The 24,408-nt window shown below is 35.3% G+C and overlaps 1 protein-coding gene across 1 annotated transcript in view; it reads left to right on the forward strand.

Moving 5' to 3' along the window:
- PTPRQ (protein tyrosine phosphatase receptor type Q) overlaps positions 1-24,408 on the forward strand; it is a 123,428-nt gene that overhangs the window by 14,942 nt on the left and 84,078 nt on the right. The window contains exons 13-27 of the mRNA XM_068190305.1: positions 1,192-1,342; positions 1,841-1,947; positions 2,421-2,518; positions 5,232-5,394; positions 6,067-6,327; positions 8,042-8,202; positions 9,146-9,257; positions 9,943-10,169; positions 12,317-12,386; positions 14,381-14,580; positions 15,955-16,204; positions 17,362-17,490; positions 18,240-18,386; positions 20,485-20,657; positions 22,976-23,189. Of these exons, the coding sequence (XP_068046406.1) occupies positions 1,192-1,342; positions 1,841-1,947; positions 2,421-2,518; positions 5,232-5,394; positions 6,067-6,327; positions 8,042-8,202; positions 9,146-9,257; positions 9,943-10,169; positions 12,317-12,386; positions 14,381-14,580; positions 15,955-16,204; positions 17,362-17,490; positions 18,240-18,386; positions 20,485-20,657; positions 22,976-23,189 (2,463 nt within the window). The remainder of the gene's footprint in view (positions 1-1,191; positions 1,343-1,840; positions 1,948-2,420; positions 2,519-5,231; positions 5,395-6,066; positions 6,328-8,041; positions 8,203-9,145; positions 9,258-9,942; positions 10,170-12,316; positions 12,387-14,380; positions 14,581-15,954; positions 16,205-17,361; positions 17,491-18,239; positions 18,387-20,484; positions 20,658-22,975; positions 23,190-24,408) is intronic.

A 24,408-nucleotide genomic window follows, 5' to 3' on the forward strand; every position in this document is an offset into this window, starting at 1 on the left:
TAACTGATACTTGCATAGTGTCTGGCTACCAATATTAGAGAAAACAATTATGTTTTCTTATACTTCTCTTTAATGCTTTAATTTATCTCTTTGTCTATGACTTTGAACATACACTTAAATGACCATAGCTAAATTAATTTTATCATGTTTTCTCATTGGCCTCCCCTTACATCACAAGTAAATTTGGGCTTTACAACATTTAGTTTTACTTTGAGTTTGGACATTTGATTCTCAGTAGTGTAGTTCTCCTCTATTCCAGTACTTCTACCTGGTGGACATAACCTCTCAGGCTATCAGATCTGGCATGCTATAGTTTCTTCTAAAAGGTCACTAATGTGAAAAAATCAAGCATAGTAGATGTGATTGAAAATGTTCAGCATATGTGATCAAAGATATGTAATGTTTTGCATTCAAGGAACCACTGAGTTAAAACTAATACGGGAACAATGTAAAATCATTTGTGAGAGAAGAAATAATAGAGGTGATTGTGGAGCAAGTAAATCATGGTTCTCTGACATTTCCTTTTCAAGAACTAAGGACTTGAAATTACAAAACAGAAAGTAGAAAAGGAACAAAAGCAGATGGTTGTTTATCAAATCTGTAGATAAATTGCAGAACTTCTTGACACAAGGTATTTTTTCTGATGATTGTGATCATAGGTTCAAGTGGAGACCAAAGACATTCATAAAAGAAAAATCTGCTGAGATTTACTACATAGAACCTTTGGTTTATGAAATCCTTGGGCTCCGTACTGCAGTCTGGGGGACTACTGAAAGGAATTATCACTCTATGCAATTCTTGCTTTTTCTGCAGATATATCCTTTTGGCCCCTGTTGAATAAAAGATACTGTGCTAGTTGGGACTTAGGTGTCTGCACAGTATGTTACCTCTTAGACTGACATTTCTTTTCTAAAAAATTGTCCATTTCTGAAGAACTCCATATCAGTGATGTCAGAACTGTGCTAAGCAGCATTACAGAGCAACAAACAGCTTGGTTCTGGATTTCCTGGATAACAAAAGTCACTGTACATGTTTCTGCAGTGGTAGTAGTCTGTATGTCCTTGAGACAAGGAAGAACGTAACTCATTTATGTGGAGTTTTTATTGCTTTCTGATGATGAGAGGCCTGTCATAAAGAAATGTGTTTAAGATGTATTTTTGAATCAATGCATTTTGTTTTATTGTCACACAGCACCAAGTGCAGTCAAATATCTGAACTGTAGCAGAGACTCTGAATCAGTAACTCTTACCTGGCCCCCAGCCCAAAGTATGCTTGATGGATATGTTCTTTCAATAAACAGTAAGGTCTTCAATGAGAAGAAAATGTTCCCTTCTGGTGTGAGGTATGATGATTACATTTTAAAAATAACTGACATGAACTCAAAGCAGGTGTTTCCCTGGATATTTAAAATAAGTAACCTGTGTTGTTATTTATATGCTATATATATTTGATGGCTTAGTTGATATACATTGCTATGCCCTTGTATTTTAAGAACTGCATTTTTAAATCAAATTGCAATTCTCATATGATGTGTTTAAGCAAAGAAGAGCACACAAAATACTGCATTGGGGTGAGCACCAGTAGAATCTCTGTGCCACTCTGGATATTTAATTCAATACTTTAAAACTTTCTAGTACTGGAACTTGCTGTGAACCATAGTGTAATGCACTCTATTTAAGGTTTTATAGTATTAAAATATTTTTTGACTCCCAAGATACAAACATATATACACACACATAATGTTTAAATAATATCCATAAGACTATAAAGAATTAACATATGAACATACATATTGTTTTAGAACCCCAAAGGACATAATCTCTTATTTTGATCTTTGTAGAATGCACAAATTTGAGCATCTTCTGCCAGGAACTGATTTCTTAATCAATATTGTGACAACCAATGGATTAAAAAGAAGTCGCCTTACTGTCCTCAAGATTAGCACCTGTAGGTTCAGTTTATTAATGACTTTTCATGGCTTCAGATAATTAAGGTTTTTATATTTTAAAGTATTTTCTAAGAAAAGCTATTCCTTATTATATCCATACATCATAACAATGCTTTTAAGTTTTTCATTTCAATCTAAACAACTTTGAAAGTGACTAAGTATATAAAAGTTTTTGAAACACAAAGTTTCCTCTTCATTAAGTGGGATTTTGCCACTAACTGAATCAGCAGTAGTGTTAGGATGATTAAAATTTTCCATAAAAATGAGAAAGTTGACAAAGTTTGACTTTATTTCTAATTCTGTTTCTAATATTAGAAGTGATTTTCATTTATTTGAAATTCTTTTTAAGTACAAAATGAAATCTCTTTCTAGATGGAACTATAAAATAATGAATTAAAGCTATGTATTCTGTAGATGTCAATGTCCTTAAAATAAATATAGATTATTTTAAATCTAAATTTTACATCCTCAGATCCTGATCCACCATCAGATTTACAAGTGTTTGGACAAGAAGAAAATGCAGTCTATATTTCTTGGAAACTACCAAGAGGAGGATTTGATATGTTTCAGGTGAGATGAGAATGGGAAGAAACCAATGCAATCTTTTTTTTTTTTTTGTAATTTCTCAATTAAATTATCATTCTGTGGGTGATGCAAAACCAGTAATAAATATTTATTTTTATAACCCATGTAAGTATTGGAAGGAAGTACTGATATTCAAAAAGGTCAGCTAAATATGTACTTACTATTACATAACAATTAAAAAAATTATACTTTTAATAGCTCTCAAAAACTGATTTTCCAACTAGTGTGAAATAAAAAAGATCACAGGTCAAGGGTTGAATGTAACTGCAACATAATGTTTTTTCTTATCTTTTAAAATTTGTACTGCAAATTAATTTAACTGAAGTGAAAAATAAAAAATTCCTCCCTTACAGAAGAAGGTAAATGTTTTGTTTAGAAAGTTAAAGAATAATTATGGGGTTTAAAAAATATATAGCAATTTATTAGACAAAACTGCAAACCTTGAACACCTGCCATGTCCTTCTGGCCTTGGGCAGTAAGTAGTTTAGGGATTTCCTGAGTGAAATTGGATAAACATAAAGAAAAATGGGGACTATTCCTGATTTTCATTTTGTTATTTATACTTCACAATTTTGTTATGCCCCGTTTAAAAAAAAATAGTACTTCCCTGTTCACCATACCATTTATGATTTTATAAACTTCATTTTTTTTCAATTTCTCATCATTCCTTATTTTAGTTCTCTGTCAAAAATGATCCACAATAGCATCTAAATAGCATGGATCATGTTTTGCTATGACACGCAGCCAGTCTCTCTTTTGTATCCTGGCTTCTGCAGTCTGTCTTGTATTACCCTTAGCATTTTGTAGCCACTGTATTGACATGTGGTCAACAAAACTTAGTATATTGCTGTTTTAATACATCACTTGAATCAATATGGATTGCTAGGTATAATCCTTCACAGTTAACTTACTTGAACGGGATATTCTTTGGTATATAACACTACCATGAGTCAAAGCATGTTTTGCAAATCATGTGTTGATGGTCTACATAATTTTTACCCCGATATTCAGTGCTCAATTCTTTTCCTTCTGCTCTTCCATTGCTCCAATTATATCCTAACCTAAACCTGAAATCTGAATATCCTTAGGATAGTTCCTTGACATTTCTTCTCTCTTCATTAGTGTAAAGCTGCATTGATCTCAATGGATAAGAGCAGCCAGTTAACCTCTCACACTATTTGCTGGTGAAGCCTGGAGCATGTTTGCGAATTTTAAAATTAAATTTAATTATCTTGTTCATATTTTGAACAAATTCAGATCCACTTTTGAATGTGATAATGCTATTTTTGCCACTCTGTGGAAAATAATGCTCATGCGTAATATTGATCTTTATGTCACGGTATTATTGTTCAGCAGCTCATAGAGCAATCAGCCACATTAGACAGTGCTTTGTCTGTATAAATGAGCTTATCTTTAAATCTTTAATGAGAAAGGCTTTCGTAGACTGGTTGCTTAGTAAGGTGCACCCGCATAAAAGGGATCGTTTTACTAATCATTTAAAATTAATCATCCCTGCTCACCGACTTTCTATGCAATATATTGTAGTTTGTAAAGTGAAGAGTGCACAAAAGGTACTTTCCTAACTTCTTTATACTAGATGTAAATCTTTCATCTATAGCTTTGCTTCTAGCATCTTACAGTGCTGTAATTCTAATAAGGTGATGACAGTTTCCAAGATTTTGTTTGCATAAACAGGCACTGTGCTGGTAAAATAGAGGGGAAATGGATCATTCCTCCCCAAATGAATAGCAGGTAACTAGCTCCCTGGATGAATAGCAGCTAACCCCAGTGCTTTCAGGTCACTACCATGTGTACAATGTCCCCTTTCTGCTGGAGGAAATGACTCGTGGCAACTGTGCAGGCAGTTGCAACCCTACTTGGTTTCAGTATTAAGAGCCATGCCTGAGAAATGTGTGGTGTTTGTTGGAGGTCCAGTGCCCTCCTCTGCAGGGCAGGCATGGTCTGCATCTTGCCTCTCACTAGTGTAGATAGGAATCAGTCTGCAGGGACACTCATTTATGTCCACAGAAAGAACTGCAGGAATTTTGTCACCTTAGAATTGTCTGGAAGGTCAGAAGGAATCCTCAGCCTCTAGGAGTTCAGTCCCCAGATTTCAATGTCTTGATATCTCCAGCCCTTTTACTCTCTGCAGTGGCTCTTAACAGATGAATTTGCAAGGTATAGCAGTGAACAGAGTTGAGTGACTGATCCCTTGGGAGTCTTTTCATAATCTCATCTCTGAACACTGCATGGGTGGATTTTTTGGTTGAATGGTTTTAGGTGTTGTTTGGGATTTTATGATTTTGTTTTGCTATGGGGTTTTATTGTTTTGTTTTCAGGTTTTTTTTTTTTGCCAGAAAGGTACAGAGTTACTTAATTGTTCAGTTTATCAGTATAGTTGTGAGACTGAACAGTCAGAGTACACTTTATTATCCTTCCTCCAAGACCAAAACCTGTAAGCCTCAACTTCACTTTGCTTATTCCATCTACTTTTGAAGTCATTGCTTTCACTACTGGGCTGTTAAGGAATGCTGGAGTTCTACATTGGTGGAACATAATATAAAGCTCCTTGATTATTTTTTATTTAAAATGTGGAAAGTATTCTAAATATTTTTATAGTAACAGGTAGTTGCCATCTCTGAGCATTACTTTTATGAACTTTAATAGTCTAATACAAGGACTTCTTTTGCTTTGATAGCTTTCATACTGTCTGATGAATAATGAAAAGCTGCTTACCAGAACTATTTATGACAGCAGAGTTGTAGTGAAAAATCTGACCCCTGGGACAGAATACATTTTTCAGTTAAGAACAATTAAAGGCTTGGATTCCTCTGTGGCTGTGAAGAAAAAAGTCATCACAAGTAAGGAAATAAAATTATAAATTGTCCTTTTGAAAGCAGGTAAATGTTCAGAGACATTTAGATCATTGTTTGTAAGTAACTCAAAAAGGTCAGAGAGCTCAAAATGAAACTTCAACTTTGGGAGGAAAGTTGTGCTTCTCCTTGTGAGAGTTGTTTAAATAGGAGCCTTGTACATAACTTGCTGGATTGAGGTTGAGGGTTTTAGACATGGCTAAAAATAGCTCTTTGAAAAAAGCTTCCAGCTCTGACTGTGTCAATAAGTGAACAGATAAATAGTTTTCTAAAATTAGGTGGCATATAATGTATTAGAAAACTTTAGAGACTAAAATCTGTACTTCTGCTTACAAAGTGTTCCATTCTCATCCTATTGTACCAGTGAGCAATATGGTCTTAGAGAAGACCTGATAAAATTGAAATTTTCTTCCATAAATTTCATAGTGCACACAGGAGGTACATCCAGAGGCTTTATTTAGCCTGTGCAACATGTGGGCACTCTTTTCTGTATATCCATAAGAAGAGTTCTAAAATTTGCATCCATATTTCAGGATGTTTTGAAGTCTCAAAACATTCATTTAGGTAAAAACCATTTATTTTTAAAAGCTGTTATTTTTTTATGTTTTAAGTACTAGGGATTAACATTTTCTTTATTAACCTCAATAATTTCTACCATAGAACCTGCAGGGATATGTGGTCTGACATTAAAAATGGTAAATACTTCCTCTGCAACTGTAATGTGGAATCCAACCAAGACTAACTTCACTTCTTATAAAGCATCTTTATCAAACAACACCTTCACAAAAAAGTTCAGAATTCCAGGAACGGTGACTGACTTCAGTGTTACAGACCTGACGGCTGGGGGCATTTACAATTTCACACTGAAAAGATTTAAAGGAAATATTGAAGGAGCTTCTGCTTTCCTTGAATTTGTAACAGGTCTGTATGGTTTCCTGCTTCTTCAGCAAGTGAATGGTAGCTGTCCCTAACAGTACATGTTTATCAGTGTGCATCTCACTTGAAATTTCAAGAGATCTTAGGTGTAATAGTTTGCTGTCGTCGTGGGCACATCTTACTTATACCCTATTCAACCTGCATGTAGTGATGTCTGTCAGAAACATAATGTCTTTAGCTGTGCTGCATTTCTTTTGACCATTTTTAGTATTTTGGATCTTATCTTGCAAAGAGATACACACAAGCTGAATTTTACCTTACAATTATTTCAATAGGTTGTTTTCTTACAGTGAGTGAAGTTAAACTGGTTTAGAAATGTTTGTAGAATTAAGGCTTTAGATTGTAAACTACACTCAGAAATTTATTGTGGGTCTGTACAAAAAGACCTCTATAAGCATAAAATCCAGCTTTAATGGAAGTTGAGATCCATGCAAATGATAGGACCAATGACAGCAGTAGGACTCAAAACTTATTAGAGTATACTAAGAGGAAGAACTTATGCTCTCAGTTAAACTTGCACAAATCCACATATATTATTAATATATTTTTTGTTCTGTTAGTGTTAAAATAAAAACATGAGCTAAAAATCATACATATAAGACAAATAAAGATGGAATATAAAATCTAAAGTTAGTATTTGGATATATTAATATTTCAGATTATTTGATGGCAGAACTGGAGTAATCTGAAACAATTATGTAACTTTGCATAGTCTGTAAAGATTTAATCAAAGATATATAATCTTAGCAGACTCACAGCAAATAAGAAAGGAATGGAAATCTTTCAGAGTTGAAGCTATACATTACTCAGACTGCACAGTATGACACTAATGTATAAACTACTAGAAGATTTGGTCTGAATTCAGAAGCACCATGTTAGAAAGGCAGAGAGAGGACTGAGTGCAAGGCTGAATCTGAAATGAGGCAAAGAGCATCACTGACTGGGCTTGCTCTGAGAGATGAGCATGGGGAAAGCTGATAGTTGTACATGAGTTCCAAAGTAAAAAGAAAACAGAGGAACATGGCCAGAGATTGTACAGGTGAACAAATTATATATGTAGATAACATTTTAATGACCTCCTGAAGAATTTAAAATCTGATTCATTATTAGGCTTAAAGTGAATAATACTTTAAATTTATATACAGTAATTTAAAGGTGCATTTAAAAGCAGAAGAAAATGGGATGTTGTGGCATGAGCAGGTGGAAATTTGGCTTTAATAAAAGAAGTAGGCTACCCAGATTTTGGGATCTTAACTGACTAGAGTTCATGGAATTACTGGGATTCCAAATACATGAAATGTATAAAACAGTTATCAACCCCGTGGCTTGCAGCACCACAAACACTAACTATATCTTGAATTTCAACTTTAGCAGTAGTTATGTCAGGAGTAGTGCTAACTTTAAGGTTGAGGACAGCAGAAACCCCAGGACTGTGCAGAGATTTTGTTGTTAACTGAGCACTGTGCAGAGACACTTGAGCTTGCTCTCTGTGAACAGGCATCCCAGCATAGTTGGGAGGCCATCAATGAAATCCCAGAGGTGGTGTAGCAACTGTAGGATCACACGCTGCCATATCCAGGCTAATCCTTTGTATAGCAAGTAAACTCTTCTTGGATGCTTTTCCATTCAGCTTTTCTACTAATATATTTTAAATGGAGTTATCTAAGTTAATGTTTTTTATTCCACAATTCTCTTTCAGAACCTGCAAAGCCAGAAGGTCTTAAATTCTTCAATGTTTCATCATATTATTTTTCACTGTATTGGAGACTACCGTATGGGCTTGTAGACAGATTTCATGTGGCTCTTGTTCCTGATCATGCTTCTGTTGTTATCCTAGATCTTGGAGTTAGGGAGTATCAAGTAAGTGCTTTTATTACAGGACTTGCAGGGCCAGCTTTTCCTTATTTGCTGTGCTGATGAGGAATTCAAGCTTTCCTCCTTAGCTGTTTAATGCATATATGAATATAAAAGTATTAATGAAAAATTGGTGGGATGGGAGCAAATTTCAACATCCACAGCTTGCTACCTAACAACAGGTAGTGAACTTACATTTTTTTTTAAATCTACTAGAAGGACACAGACCGTCATCCAAGGCTTCATTAATAGTTTAACAAGGGAAGGGCAGAGCTATTGAGTAGTACAGACTCATTAATTGTGTACTTGCCAGGAAGATCTCTGCTTAAATCATTAATGCAGGCAACATTTCACTGCTAAGCCATCAAAAAGATATAGGAGCACTTTTTGATTCTGCTGTCTGGAACATATAATATTGACAGAAATAATGGTTGTTCTGGATGTTTTGTTTTTGTTTTTCATTGGAACTGCAAAGATACAGGTATTTTATATAATTTCTTGATTAAAAAAATTAATAATTATGTTTACTGAAGAAGATGGGTTAGTTTAAGGGTCAAAAACTTATTTTTCAGGTTGCTTTTTTGTTCATTCTTTCAAAAAGGAGTTTTATAATGCTTGATATTTACTTTGATAATGATAATACAGAAAAACCTATATAGATCCATTGATAGGAGGCTCTGGGATAAAATTAATAGTTAATTTTATTGTTCTTCAATATTGTATGTTGTACACATCTTATGAAGTGTAGTTGACAGCAAAATACTATAGCTAACAGATGTAGAAAACTATTTTTAGTTATAAATTGCTCAAAATTGATTGTGTTTTTTTTTGTGCTTTGTTTTGTAGGGGTATTTTCTGTTTGTTTGTTTTGGGTTTTTTTTTGAGGGGAGAGGGGCTCATTTTTGTGGTTCATCATAAAAGGCTTAAATAAAACAATGTCCTATTTCAGGCTGATTTTTCCAATACTATTCCTGGAACAACATACAATGTTACAGTTTCTGCAGTTTCTTCTTCAGTCTATAGTTCACCTGCAAGCAGAACTGTGACAACAAATGTGACAAGTGAGTTAAAAATGACTGATGAAATTTTGTTCATTCTTTAAACTTAGCTTTCTTATGTTTATTATGTGCACAGTAATGTCCAAGAAATTATAATCAGTTTTGAACCGTCGTTAAAATTTTTCATCTTCTTTTACTATTTAAATATTCACTGAATCAGAAGTGTTCTATGAGAGCTTAAGAATTTACCAACTTTTGAAAAATTTGCTATTGTGTCATGCAATAATATCCAGACTCTGATTTATACCTACAGTGGTACATAAAGAAATGTTCAGAGCTATTTCCAACAAAATGTAGCCAAAGCAGATGTGTTTTTTTAAGAGAGTATAGTAGAGTGCTAGAATATGTCAGATGTCAAATTGGCATTAAACTCTATTTTTTAACAACGTTCTTGACCAATACATTTTTTACATTCTTACAGAAGAATGTTTCTGGTGTTCCAAAATTAACCTAATAATTTCTAACAGGACTCCGGCAAGAAAAAAATATTTTTATTCAGAAGTACATCAGTTTTTAGTAGTTTTATGAGGTTATGATGGCAGATGATTTAATTTCTCTGTAGAATCTGTGAATGTGTCTCCACTCTCATGAATCTTAATTAAAAATTGTTTTAGATGTGTGTGCTTGTGTGTGAGTATGTGTGAGTGTGTGTGCATGCATATAATTTTGTTTTAATGTTTTTTTTTAGATCCTGGGCCACCTGTGTTCCTTGCAGGTGAAAGAGTGGGCTCTGCTGGGATTCTGCTGTCATGGAACACACCACTCTATCCAAATGGGAGAATTCTCTCCTATCTGGTTAAATATAAAGAAGTCTGCCCATGGATGCAAGCAGCTTATACACAGGTCACAACAAAGCCAGATAGTTTGGAAGTTCTTCTCACCAGTCTTAACCCTGGAACGACTTATGAAATTATGGTAAAAGCTTTACAAATACCTCTTAGTATTTTGAATTCTGATTTATTGTAAATTGTATGAGTTTATAGTAGGTTCCTGAAGAGTTTTCTGAGGGACCACGTTACTTACTGTTACCATATAACAAAATATATTTGCCAGATATTTGTTTAGTTGAGTTTATTTGAGTAATGTTTTTGAAATCTATTTTAAAATATCCCAGTCAAACTTGCACTGAAATGTACCTGCTACTGATATTCATATTAACATATGGCATTATGTGGTAAAACATAAAAAGCAAAGGGTAGAATTTTTGGCCACATCTAAATCTTTCTTTATCTTCATTGAGATTTAATCTTTCAAGTTACTGGGTGACAGGTGTACTTTGCATATTACATGTAGATTACTAAATCATCTCAGCCAGATAAAAAAAAAACATGTCTTCCATACATGGAACTTGTTTGCACTCCTGATCCATCTCTGAATTCTTCAACAATAGATGACTTCAGGTGGGCAGAAATTAACTACTACTCTCTTGACAGTATTTGCCAAGCAATTCTTTGCCTGCTTTGCTCTTTCATAATAACCTTGTAACGTTCCTCTTTTCAATGCCAAGAATTAAATGAGGCCACGTGTTGATTTGCTTCATTCCAGTCTGTTGCCTTGAAGTGGCACACATGAGATAGGAGTTTCCATGTCTGTCTTAATACTAGTTTGATTTCTGACCTCTTCCTACAATACCTACCTTGAGATGAGGTAATAAAAACAATGTTTAGGTGAGGACATAGCTTAAGATTTACATGGTGCAATTTAAATACTGTCAGAATTTCAAACCCCTGAAGATCTCCAGTCAATTTCCTCAGCTATTGCAATATAACTGTAGAATTTATCAATGCCTAAGGATGTTTCCTAAGTCATTGCCCCTGTGAAGCATAAGTAGGTAGGGCTGGCTGTAGTCATGAGGTGGGAGTGCATGTATTTGTGCGGCTTAGGAAGGAGCTAGTCAGAGACACAGGTTCTTCTTGTCATTGTAGATTAAGTCTTCGATGCTACCTTGTATTCCTTTACTGTGCTTGTCTGCTGTAGCTTTGTCCTTTTGTTTAAACTTTAGTGTTTGAAAAGCCCACTGCTTAGTGCCAAGAATTGATTAGAACAAGTTTCCCTTTCTGGTCTGAGGCCTTCTCTTTTCTTTTGTCCTTTGCTACCCCCTGTGTGCTGTCTGTCACTTCTACATTGATCCACACTTAGTTTTTGCATACCTACCCCTTCTCACCCTGCCTTCCCTACAGTCTGCACTGTCAGCTCCCTAACCCCAGGGCCACAACCTTGTTGCCTTAAATTGCCAGCTATAACCTTGCTGGAGAGCTTTTCACTTTGCTTCTTCTTTCCCACACCTCTCACTGTCACTGTTGGAATTTTATTCATGTTTACCTTTTGTTGTCCCTTTTACTTCTTTTCAAAAAAAGAAGTTAGACTTCCTCTTTCTTTGTAAGTACTGGATGCCATGGCCCATCACTGAGTTGAATTGTCACCAAACCCTATATTGCAGAGCAAATGGTATTGTTGTTTTGTTCATCTCCATAAATTTTACCAAAGTCTCTTCTGTGGGAAGACTCATCCATGATTATGAGCACTGAAGCATTTCATTCATAAAGTGCATCTACACTCCCCCTGACCTATTGCCTTTCTACAAAAAGTCATGCTTTCCTTGGTTTCTGCTTTGAGGAAGGTTCACCTGCTCTTGCTAGCCTACAGGACACAGAGAAATAAAAGGCAACTTATACTCCTTTTTACCCTTTTAAGTTATAGTAAGTAAAATAGGAATGCAGAATCTGGGTTAAGTGTATTGTGATAAGAAAAAGGAGTGTTACTAATGTTACACTTGCTGTTGATTTTGTCATAAAATAGGGATCCTCTTTTTATGCGTGGATATTCACAGGTGGTTTTCTCAATTTCTTATGCTGTTACATACTTTTTCCCTTTTAAGTTTTTACATTTAAACATTGAGCATAAATTATACAACACAACTATAAAGGGCACATTCATCTGTATATTTATAGTTTAAAAGCTAAAAGTTGTATCTCTGTGTATCCTTAGGATTTTCATATTCCCTGAAACTGTATATACTGTAGATTTTCTAATGGGGATCCTTTATTTTTTTTTTCCTGTAGGTTGCTGCTGAGAACAGTGCTGGTATTGGAGTGTTTAGTGATCCTTTCCTTTTCCAGACTGCAGAAAGTGGTAAATTTAATAAAGCTGTTAATTATATTGATTAAATTTGCTCTAATTTGTTCAAATAAATTTCCACAATAAATTTCATACTTGAACGAATTCCAATGCATTTAGAACAAAATCCTTATTCTTATTCTGTCACTCAGTGACAAATGTTCATTTTGTTCTATTTGCTATCAACAGGATTTAGGGTGTGCCCATAGGGGTGTTTGTTGTAGACAAAGTCTGTTGGAGTTTTCCTATGCCAGTTTCTAGGTAGGCAGCTTCCAGAAAGCAAGGTCATAGCAGAGCAGAACTACCTATCAAGTGGATCCATCTGCTGTTGCCTGCAACAGTTCTAGGAGACAGATTTTGTTGTGGGATCATCTCTGCCATTGTCTGCTAAGTCAATCTGTATTTGTTTAGTGATGGGTTCTAAGAACTTCAGCACAGAATGTATTTTATTAAATTTTTATGTATTGATTCTGAAGGTAAAAAAAAATCTGAAATGAAAATTTGATTTTGATGGTTTTGAAGATTAAAACACATAGTCTGAGTTGGCACAATCTTTACTAATTTAATGTTTGTGATCTTGCTCATGCTCCAGGAGCAGTTGTGCCTTGGATGACAAGCTCATACACTTGTGAACCAGTCTCAATGGAATACAGAACTTGTGCTGCCAAGGCAGTGACCACCCATCTGTGTTTAGGCTGCTTTCTATTTCTGTGCAAACTGCAGAGTGAGGTATCTTAATTAATGGCAGAAATCATCACTCTGCACAAATAATGCAATAATTTATGAACGCAATATAAGGAGGACTAGTAAACTTGCTACATGGATCTATGTGAGATCATTATTCTTTATTCTTGGTAAAAAACCTTATTTCTGTGAGCTTTATTATTTACTCATGTTTGACAGAGGACAGCACTGGCATTTCTCCATATAAGAACATAAGCTTTTACTTTTGGAAGCATTTCTTTCTACATTTTTATTAAACCTAAAGTGCCCTACTATAAATGTAATTGGAAGGTTTCTTCAAATTATAGGTAAATTATGTGTCATCAGTATAACGTTTATACTTTTACTTTCTCAACTGTTTTTTGTTCTAATTCTTGCTTTGATGGCTAAGGAAAGCCAAACATCTTAATGAACATAAAGATGGGAAATTTAAAGTGAGAAAGTTAGCCAGAAGATAAAATTATTTAAATATAAAGGTTGTGGTTTGGGAGGAGGGGAAAAGAAGTAAACAATCTGGAAGAGATTTAGCAGGACTGAAAGCACTAAATATGAGACTTGGAGAAGCTGTCTCAATTCACCTGTGGAAGGTCTGTAATTGTGGAATGTCTTTGTTTTAAGAGTGTGAAAAGCCTTTTCTCCTTAGTACTAAGACAGCTATTGCAGAACCTGCTGCTGACTCTTCCACGTGTGAGCAGCACTAAGACAGGGCCACAGGTCTCTAATGCACAGGAGAGTTCAGCATGTAAAATAGCATGTAAAATCTAATTAAGATTCTGCATCTCAATCCTTTGTGCTGTGTTTAATACTGATGCTCTGACGAAAGGCCACAGAAACTGTGACTGATACAAAGAGCAGTATTTATGCAGTAATAGCTAGTATTCCAATTAAATTGAGTTACTTAAGCTATGTGCAGCAGAAAAGATGACACAGGTAAAGTGAAATACAACACCCAGTGTTATCAGATGTTCTTAACCAGAAAAAAAAAGGGCAATTTTTTTCTACTTCTGGAACAGTAAATGACTTGCTTCTAAGAAAATATTTTTAAGTTGACCAAACCAATTACTATATATTTTACGAGACTGAAATTACATTTCCCACTTAAACCAGACTGAAAAATATCTGGTTGTATATCAGCTACTTTACTTGTGTATGTGAATGTTTTTAATGTTTTTGCTTCAGAATTTGGAAGCTAGAGATGGCATTAAAAAACAAAGAGAAGAATTTGCTATTTTTCAACACTGAGAAGAAAGGTTTATCTCACTGCTTTTGTTTGTTTTGTTTTCAAGCTCCAGGTAAAGTAGTGAATCTCACAGTTGAAGCCTTAAATTCTTCAGCTGTAAATCTGATCTGGTTTCTCCCTCGGCAACCAAATGGAAAGATAACTAGTTTCAAGATTAGTGTGAAACATGCAAGAAGTGGAATTGTAGTGAAAGATGTCTTGGTTAAAGTAGAGGACCTTCTGTCTGGGAGGTTACCAGAATGTAATGTAAGTGCTATAAACCTTTTAAATTAGAAATAGACTCAACCCACAGAATAGAGTTTTACATTTTAAATTTGAGACATAAAAATGTGGAGGCTTGCTTTTCAGAAAGATTCAAAAACCTTACAGACTTTGTCCCAAGATGGGATAAAATGGATGAAGAAAAACCTTTCTGTTCAAAGTAGTTTAAATGGAATACTTTCATTTGAAAAGTTCAGTTTAATCAAAGTAAAAATGTTACAAAAAGTTAAGTTTGGCATACTTTTAACAGAAAATCATGAAATAAAAAATTTCTGGGTTTTCTCAGCTTTCAATTTTTAATTTTTTTGTTTTACACACTATTCAATTAGAAAAAACCAAGAACTTACAGGGGTTTTTTTGTGGTCAGTGAAGACATATAGTATCGTAAATTACTTATTTTCCATGTAGTATGATAATGCTTTTTGTATTTTAGAAATATGCTTTATTCTGTGTAGCACATTTCAATATTTTTAAAATACTTCTCATATCAAAATAAAAATTGAACATGATTAGCAGAGTGATTTTCAATAATATGGTTTCAGTCTGAATTGTTCTTATTGTTGAATTCAGACCTGTAACCATTGTATCCTTTTGGAATTTCTTGAAGAAAATTCTCTCTTCTAGATTTTTTTTCTCTTTTTCCTTCTTTGAGTACAGTTTTGCAATTACTGAAATGTCAAAACGTCAAGTAACCAAACATTTTTCCTTTGACCTTTTTTTTTCTAATTTCTTACACTTAGTGCTTTAATGAAAATGATAGTTTTAAATTACATAAATTATCATAAATTTGGTTTCAGTTTTTATTTGAAAGATCATCTTAGACATTGCAAAGGTTCCTGACACCAGTCTGGTTTGACTCAGCGCTAAGAAGGCAGGCTGCCACCTACTGAACCATAAGCATCGGTCACCACAATGCCTAGCAATTTTTCAGAGTTATCTTCTGACACGATGGATTAAGAAATTCCTGTCTGGTTTTATCCATGGTGTGTGGATATATGTATGTTATGCATGTGTATGCATATACACACATACATGTAAATGCAAAAGGACCTTGCTAGGGAACTTTTTCAAGAGAGAGACTGAATGTTGAGAAAGAAAACTGGGAATAATTAAATGAATCCTAGAGAGATGCTTCTGTTCAGTCAGATTTGAGATCTTCTTGAATAAGGCAGGAAACTATAACACTGTCACTAACAGGATGTCCTAGCACAGTCTGCCTAAATATGGAAACTGAGATACAAAAAGGAGAACCAATTTAGGGTAATTTTTTTCAAAGATGCTCTGCCCTTTTAATCTACATTTATTTACAATTATTGGTTAGAGATGTACCTTATTATGTTTCTTATTTTGTACTTATAGGATAAGAGTGAATCTTTTTTGTGGAGTACTACCAGTCCTTCAACTACTTTTGGGAAATCCACAATTCTTTCACAGACTACAGCAACTCCAAGTACAGAGGCAGCAAGTCAAATGAGCTCTGTTTGGAGTGAACCAATTAGTTTTGTTGTAACTAACCTCAGGCCATACACCACCTATCTTTTTGAAGTCTCTGCAGTTACCACTGAAGCAGGCTACATTGACAGTGCTATTGTCCGGACACCAGAATCAGGTACATTAAATACATATGGCTTTAAAATGGAAATAATGTTTTCAGATTTATGTGAAAAGCTTCAAAATATAGGTTTGATTTTCTGCTGCAAGATACTTCTGTCCTAATCTGTCTTTATCTGTTTTATGCTTTTGTATTTTCAGGATTACTTAATTTTACCTGATGGAATCAATTGAAAATGTATATACATATTTATGTATCTAATAATGTACAGTGAGTGAAAGTTCTCTTGTTGTTAGGAGTCAAAGATACCAAAATTTTGCTCAGGATAGATAAAAACTTATGAAAAATGAGAAAAATTCAAGAACTGCAAATAATAGAATAATAGTAGAAGAATTGAAAATAAAGATGCAGGGTCATAGCTGTCAGGCATAATATTGTAAAAGTATGTGTTTTGTGTACACAGAAATGCACTTTAAGCTTCTTTGCCTTTGTTGAGAAACAAGCAATAATAAACTGTATTTTTAATAAACTGTACTTATGTGCCAATCTGCACCTATTGCAGTAAGTCATTGAGTGATGAAGAAATCTTTAAGTACCAGGTGAAGTTGATTTTTGGTTACATGCAATGCACTGAGAAGCTGGAATTGGAAGCAATGGTCCATGAGCAGCACTTTTAAAATGGCTTAGGTAGAGGGAACACTTAATAGATCTATACAAGAAAGGCATTCCAGAGGAATGTTATTCTGGCTTTCTGTTTGCTAGTGCATCATTCTTTTGTTTGAAATGGTTTGATGTTACTTCAAACATTCATACATACAAAATAGATAGCACTGTCCAGATAAAAAGAAATTTCATTCCCTCCTAGAAATGTTCAGTTGAATTGCTTTGAGAGAATTTCAACAGCCTTAGTTTGCTGCTCTGTCTAGGGTTAATGAAATTTTGGTCTGTTTCTCTTCTAATGATTTCAGGGCTAATTTCCAGTTTATTTTTCACCTTTGTCTCTTAGAGATTATTTTCATACTATCAACACTCTTAATACCTTCCCTGAGAATTACATTAAACCATAAATTAAGTAATTTTAATGATATGCTTCTATGGCTTCCCTTCAGAATATTTCATGTTTATTGTTTGAAATGAATTGTCTGATATGGGGTTCTTGGACATCCTAATATAGAGTATTTTATGTTCAAAGACTTTTTCCAATATTGTTTAAGTTCCAGAAGACCCACCACAGAATTTTGCCAAGAGCAACATTACAGCAAAGTCTTTCTCAGTAATGTGGGATCCACCAACCATAGTAACAGGGAAATTTAGTTACAGAGTTGAGCTGTATGGACCATCTGGTAAGTCAGAGTTGATGCTACCATTTCTTTTGATTTTTTGGTGATTATTTCCTTACACAGTCTTCTGGGCCTGCCAATCAAAAATGGATACTCAAAAGCAGTGTTATGTATCCCTTTTCACTATTATATGTTTTAATGGTTTGTAGATTAATTTTAAGGGAAAAGTCAGTCCATCATGAGGAAGAGTATAAAGTTAAATTCACATTAGCTATTCCTAGGAATGGAGAAAATCAACTTCTCCTCAGTCATTCAGGAGATGACAGATTAAGCACAGCTGAATTGCTGTGTTTATATATCTAAATCTTTACTTTTTTCTCTTTCTGTTAAAGATTTCTGGAGAATTTTCTTTCTCATGCAGTATGCAATCATCTCTTTAAGTCTGTTTTGATGTTTTTGCATTTTTTTTTAACTCAGACATGTATAGATACAGAAATTATAGAACTGCCTGTAGTTAAGTAAGACATAAGCATAAACTGTATTCTAATGTTTTTATGGGACCACACAGGAAAAGTATGACACATTTTTAAAAATATCTTACTCTTAAAACTCTTACCTCTTTGAAGGGGCTTGTTTGGTTGGTTGGTTATTTTGTTGTTTTATTCCATATATATTCAGTATTATTCCACTGAAATTGATTCTCAATTAGCTATTCCCCAAACAAATTTGTCCTTTCATTTGTTCATCATACTAGAAAGTAGCCACAGACTGTTTCTCTTTTAGACCTAAAATCTCTTTGTTTTTAATTCCAGGTCACATTCTGGATAACAGTACAAAAGACCTTAAGTTTGTGTTTAGTAACCTTGTGCCGTTTACAACATACGACGTGTACGTCAGTGCTGAGACAAGCGCTGGGGTGGGGCCAAAGACCAACCTTACAGTTTTCACTCCTGCAGATGGTAAGCTAGCATAGAGAGACAAAACAAATGGATTGAACGTGATAAAGGGTTTCAGTTTTCCCTTCAGAGCCTTAAAGGTACTTTGCAAAGGAGAGATTGGATGTAAGAGCACTACAAGAGAGGAGAAAAGATTACAAAATACTAAAGAAAATAAATCAGCTGAATATTATGTCATTTATTTCTTTGTTTTTGTCAAGTTCATACTCTGTAAGTACATTTATCCACTATCGAAGGTCTTCAGAGATTGTGAAACAAATTTCACAGAATTTTCTAGGTTGGAAGAGACCTTTAAGATCATCGAGTCCAACCCATGTTCTAACACCTCAACTAGATCATGGCACCAAGCGCCACATCCAGTCTTTTTTTAAACACATCCAGGGATGGTGACTCCACCACCTCCCTGGGCAGATGATTCCAGTATTTGACCACTCTTTCTGTGAAAAACTTCTTCCTTAAGTCTAGCCTGTATCTCCCTTGGCGCAGCTTGAGACTGTGTCCTCTTGTTCTATCTGTTGTTGCCCGGAGAAAGAGACCGACCCCCAGCTCACCAGAGCCACCCTTCAGGAAGTTGAAGAGAGCGATAAGGTCACCTCTGAGTCTCCTTTTCTCCAGGCTAAACAATCCCAGCTCCGTCAGTCGTTCCTCATACGGCTTGTGTTCCAAATGTAGTGTCTTTCTAAACGAAAGCAGTTAATTTTAGGAACAGTAATGAAGTTGCAGCAAGACTCCCGTTAGATCCCCCTCTCCCCCGTTAGATGGCAGCAAGAAGAAAAGAAAGCCAGCGCAGATTCCCGCTGCTGGCTCGAGCAGCCCTGTCGTTCCATATCAAACCTCCCCTGTGACTCATCCTCAGCAAACCCAAGGCCCCGTCTGCGGTGGAGCCACCCTCAGCAGCGAGGCAGGTGCCACATGGAGGGCTTGTCCCGGTACAGCCGCGTGCTTGGCTCTGCCGCTCAGTCAGTTCTGTGCAACTCTGGTCCCAAATAGTCAACGCACCAGGTTAGAGGCCTTGGCGGCAGGGAAATGCAGCTTAGTCTCACACGTGGGTGCGATTGTGCGGGACTCTTGGCCAGCATTTGAGGATACAAAGAGGAAAAACTGAGACTTGATGTGTAATAGAGAGGCGGTCTCGAGACTTACTTCTGTCTTATGTTTATGCCACACAATACAAATTTAGAAAATCTCTGCCTCAGGATTGCTGGCGATGTTTGTTGTCAAGGTGTAATGCTTGTCAAAGTGTTATGGGAGGAAAACCTATCTTTATTTATTTGTCATATTCTTTCCTGAATGATCATCTTTTGGCAGCTCTCAGAGACAATTTCCAGAGATGACCTACCTCAGTACAGGTGCTCATCTTGTGTTGAAATGCACTGACAGAAGCCAAGGGAATTTTGGTGGGTTTGGGGTACTTTTAGCATAACACAGAATGTCTTATTTCAATGCCAAATCTAAAAATCACGCTAATACAAGTAATTTCAAAACTGTCTTTTATTGAAGTGTATTAGGAAAAACCCCCCTCTTTTTGTATCAAATCTGAATATCGTTCTATTGAATATAAATGTTTTTTACCTCTGGTGATCCTATGGAAGTGGCAATATAATTAAGACAAAAGTTTAATGAGGAAATTATATAAACAATATAATTTCTATCTATTATATATATATCTATATTTATATACACATATATGTAAAGTATATAATAGAAATAAAATTATATAAACCTTTTGTAAAAGGGAAATTAACAAGCTAATTAGATCTAACCTTTTATTTTTAAGTATACTTAGAGGTCCATATAGGAAAATAGCAAAGGTCTGTTTGATTCCAATCAAGTAGACCTCAGTAGAGTGATCCTGGTTTACATCATCTTAGTCTCTGACCATACTCATACACATCTTATGTGTTAAAAAATGTGTGCATGTTTTTAGAACTGTAACTTGTTTGTTAAGGAAACATGTGAAGTAAGTCTCTACTCTGCACAGGGTCAGCTTTGTGATAAGGATGTGAAAGTGGATTGTCAATTGTACTTTGTATACAGTGCTGAAAAACCTTGTAATAATCACAAGTGTTTAATGAACTGAAATTTCTTCTTGAATATTTAGTCCCAGGTGCTGTATCAGATTTACAACTAGCAGAAGTGGAAGCCACATATATAAAAATTACTTGGAGGAAACCATTACAACCAAATGGAATCATTACCCAGTACAGAGTTAAAGTACATGTGCAGGCAACACTCGTCATTATGGAAAACACTATTCTTGGAGATAAAAATAAGGTATTATTTTCTTTTTTTTTTAATATGGATTTTATGCTAGATTAAATTTGCTCTCTGCCTTATCTGACATTTATAGAATGAACTAGATCCCACAGAGAAGTTGTCAATTTTTTTAAAAGCCATCTTCCTCAGTCCACTCTCTTTCTCTGGCTGGCTTTCAAAAAGATTCCAATAATGCTGTTTCCACAACATGAAAAATTAAATCATTCTAGTAAAATGATCCAGCTGCTGAAGGCAGGAAGCCACAGCCCACAGTCCTTGAGTACTTTGCAGCACAGGGTGGCCAGACTATTAAGAGTAAAACTTTGGGTGCCTGGATTGATACACAGCCACTCTGTCAAACCTCTAGAAGTCATGGGTATGAACCCTGTGAATTCAGTAGAAGTGTCCAAAGGCTATCTAAGTGTTTTACTAGCAAGGCAGACTGGCTTAGACTTTCTGCCTCCTTTTGTATCCTTAAATTCACATGTGTGATTCTACATGCTTAGCTCCATGCTGTGGTTGCATACTAAGGATATCTGTGCACATCTATGGGATCGTATCTCTGAGGGAGCTTAAGCTGTCAATCAGTCTAGCTTCTGGATTTTGGGTGCTGATGTGCTTTACATGCTTAGAGCAGCTCTGAGTATGCAGCACAGAACTGTATACTCCTAGCAAACATTCAGCTCAGGATTAAAATCTTTTTGAGGTAGGGCTTTTTGGGCTGAATTTTGAAAACAGGTGCCCAAAGTCTGTATAATTCCTTGTTTTTTCAGACAGTGATGTCTTTCACTGGATCTGAATTGGAATCTAACTTTTTGATGTAGAGCTCAAGGAAGAAGTTCACTTTCAAGTTGAATGATATACATTAAATAAAGCCCTGGAGTCAAATGTCAAATAAGGAGCAAGGGGAAAAAATTAGGATAAGGATCCATTCATTAAACCAGGCAAGCATCCTTGGAAAAAGAAAGTATATAACTTTGTAATTAAAGATTGTATCATAATCCAGACACAAAAAATTAAAGTAGTCTGCACAAAAATGTTTTAGTGATGGAATTTCCTAATTTTTGACCTCTTAGTGCTGTATCATTGCTGCTTTATTATCATTTATTGAATGTAATCTTCTAATTAAAAACCAAAGCAAATAATAAGCAACCTTGCTTTATCTAGAACCGCATTGACCACAGCTTAAAGCAGCTTCAGGGCTTGAACTGGCAGACCCACTGTGCTAATGGTACTCAAAAACCAATAGCAATAAAAAGCTGTTGTCTTATATATGGAAAATCCTCATAAGCAAAAAGTATTTCCAATTGGCCTTCTATTTTGGTATAAAATGCTGGTGAAGATGAATCATACACAGGTTTTACCTCTTGGTACTTAGTACAAGAGGTACTTAGTACCTCTTGGTACTTAAAGGAGTAAAAGTGGCTTTGCCCTTTCTGTGCCCAGAGTCCATAGGGAAAGGACTAATGTGTATTAGTTACATCACTGTAAAAACATGTCTTTCTGGCAAGGAGGGGCATATGTATGAGTGGGGAGTGTTCCAGATAACAGCAGAACAATTCAGAGATACTCAAGTCCTGGATTTGGTCCAGATTTGGAAGGGGCATGAAGATCCGGTGCTAAGACACCATTTTGTACCTATGCTCTAGCCTCTCTCTCTTTTCTGCTTTTGTTTCTCCTCTCTTTGTTGTTCTTGCTCCACTTATATCTACTGCCCTCTATTTCCAACATTTGTTCTTTGCGTCTTCTGTCTTACAGGCCCCTATATCACTTACCTCCCTTACACTCTCCCTTTTCACATATATACACCCTTACTTTTCCCTCCCCTTTATTTCATTAGCTTCTGGTTTTCTCTCTCTCCTCTTATTCCCTCTCAGAGATCTAGTCAGCCATTTCTTGAAAGGGCCATCTGAAATCCTCTTGTTTTCAATGCCTGCTGCCTTCTTTCAGGTTATAGTTAGTACAAATAAAATCTCCCAAGTTCAAATGAGCATCTATTCAATATAGCTCCAAAGATATAGCTGTAAAATTAAAGGCCTTACTTTAAAATTTCCACATTAATATAAAATATGTATTTTAAGATTTTTTTAAGTGGTGTTTGATTAAACAGTAACCAGAATAAAATGTTGTAGGATACTGGCAGCTGAACATTTTTATGACAAAACTTATATTTTTAAAATTATTCTAATGATCAATAATCTTTGTATGCCAACATTTATATAGTACTATATGCATGCACAAACATACAAGCATCATTTCTATATTATATACAAATTTAATTATCTAATTTAGTGATGACTAGCTTTGTGATTTCTTTTTATATTTCTAATTTATAGTATCTAATTGATTCTTTGGAACCATATGCAATCAATGAAAATATCAAACTTTCTTCTCCCCCTTGGAATTCAATGGAAGCAAACAATGATTTATATGAAGGTTCAGCTGAAATGTTTTCCAGCATTCAGACAGCTTCCCCAGTAATATTTACAAGTGTATCTGGTGATAATTTGCCTGATATAAATGGAGCTACAGAACTACATTCTGCTTTGGGTAAGATATTTTAGGGTATTTTTCTACCTGCTTCTTTGTGCTGAAGGACCCCCATCACTGTCCCAGATATGATCTTTAGCACATGGTTCAAGCAAATTATAAATGGGTCATTTGCTGGAGTCAGATTTTTTTTACTACCAAATAACCTTCTGAAGCAAATGGGAATGCCACACAGGCAGGAACTAGCCCCTTGTCACCCAGCTGACCTTCTTCCTAGTGAAAGGAGCACCCGAAAGCCATCAGCCAAGCTGCATAGACAATCAGTTATTACAGTTGCCAAAGCAGGTGTGATTGTCAGGGATTAACATATCTCCAAGCCCTTCAGAGACCTTGATTTTTCTAAGCCTTTTGACTAATAGGTTTTCAAATGTCAGTGACGGTAAATAGGTCAAAAAGTTACAACTTTGCTGTATGGGTTACAAACAGGTGGAGATGACCCCATGACATGGTGATGTCATTAGTGAGTACACTTGTTCTGTATTATCAATGGACCACTGTTTCTTTACCAAGTATGGATATTTACAAATCATTAAGCAGCCCTCAGCTGACAGGCAGGGATTTCAAATATCACTCTAAATTTTTACAGTGTTTTGAACAGTGTGGAGAAAAGAATGGTTTTAGGGGTTTTTTTTTATGATTTAATGAAGTCACTGAATTCATCTATATGCACCAGTATCTAAAACAAGAATTTAATCCTTTATTTTAAATGGCAGTGGATGTTTTCTGTGCTATGTTAATCCTGAAGAATCTTCTTTGTCATACACAAGAAATGTACAGCATTTTAAATATAAATCTTATTTTTATGGTCTCATTCAGTTTGTGGTATTGAGTTGATACAAGATATCTATGTTTGAAAATTTATTTCAGCCACTGTCTGTTGTGATCTACCATCCAAGTATTATTTTATAGGAGTTATTATAGTAGTTAAAGCTCTTGGCAGCCAAATTTTCAGCAGGGTCGGCTGATTTTTCAATGCCTTCATTTTAATGCCCTTCTCATTGAACTCTGAGCCTGATACTCAGGTATGTGAAGTGCCCACACCTTTTTCATGTTGGACTGGCATAATGACTTCTTTATAGCAGATGGTTTTGGCTAACACAGTTGGATTGTGGCTGATTTTGAACTTTATTTTAAGTGCACCAAACTCTGCGGGCATGCACGGCTTCATCATTCTACTGACCACAACTCTTCTGGTAAAAATACCAGCATGAAGGGATCT

The sequence above is a fragment of the Anomalospiza imberbis genome, chromosome 5 (assembly GCF_031753505.1).
Source record: "Anomalospiza imberbis isolate Cuckoo-Finch-1a 21T00152 chromosome 5, ASM3175350v1, whole genome shotgun sequence".
NCBI lineage: Eukaryota > Metazoa > Chordata > Aves > Passeriformes > Viduidae > Anomalospiza > Anomalospiza imberbis.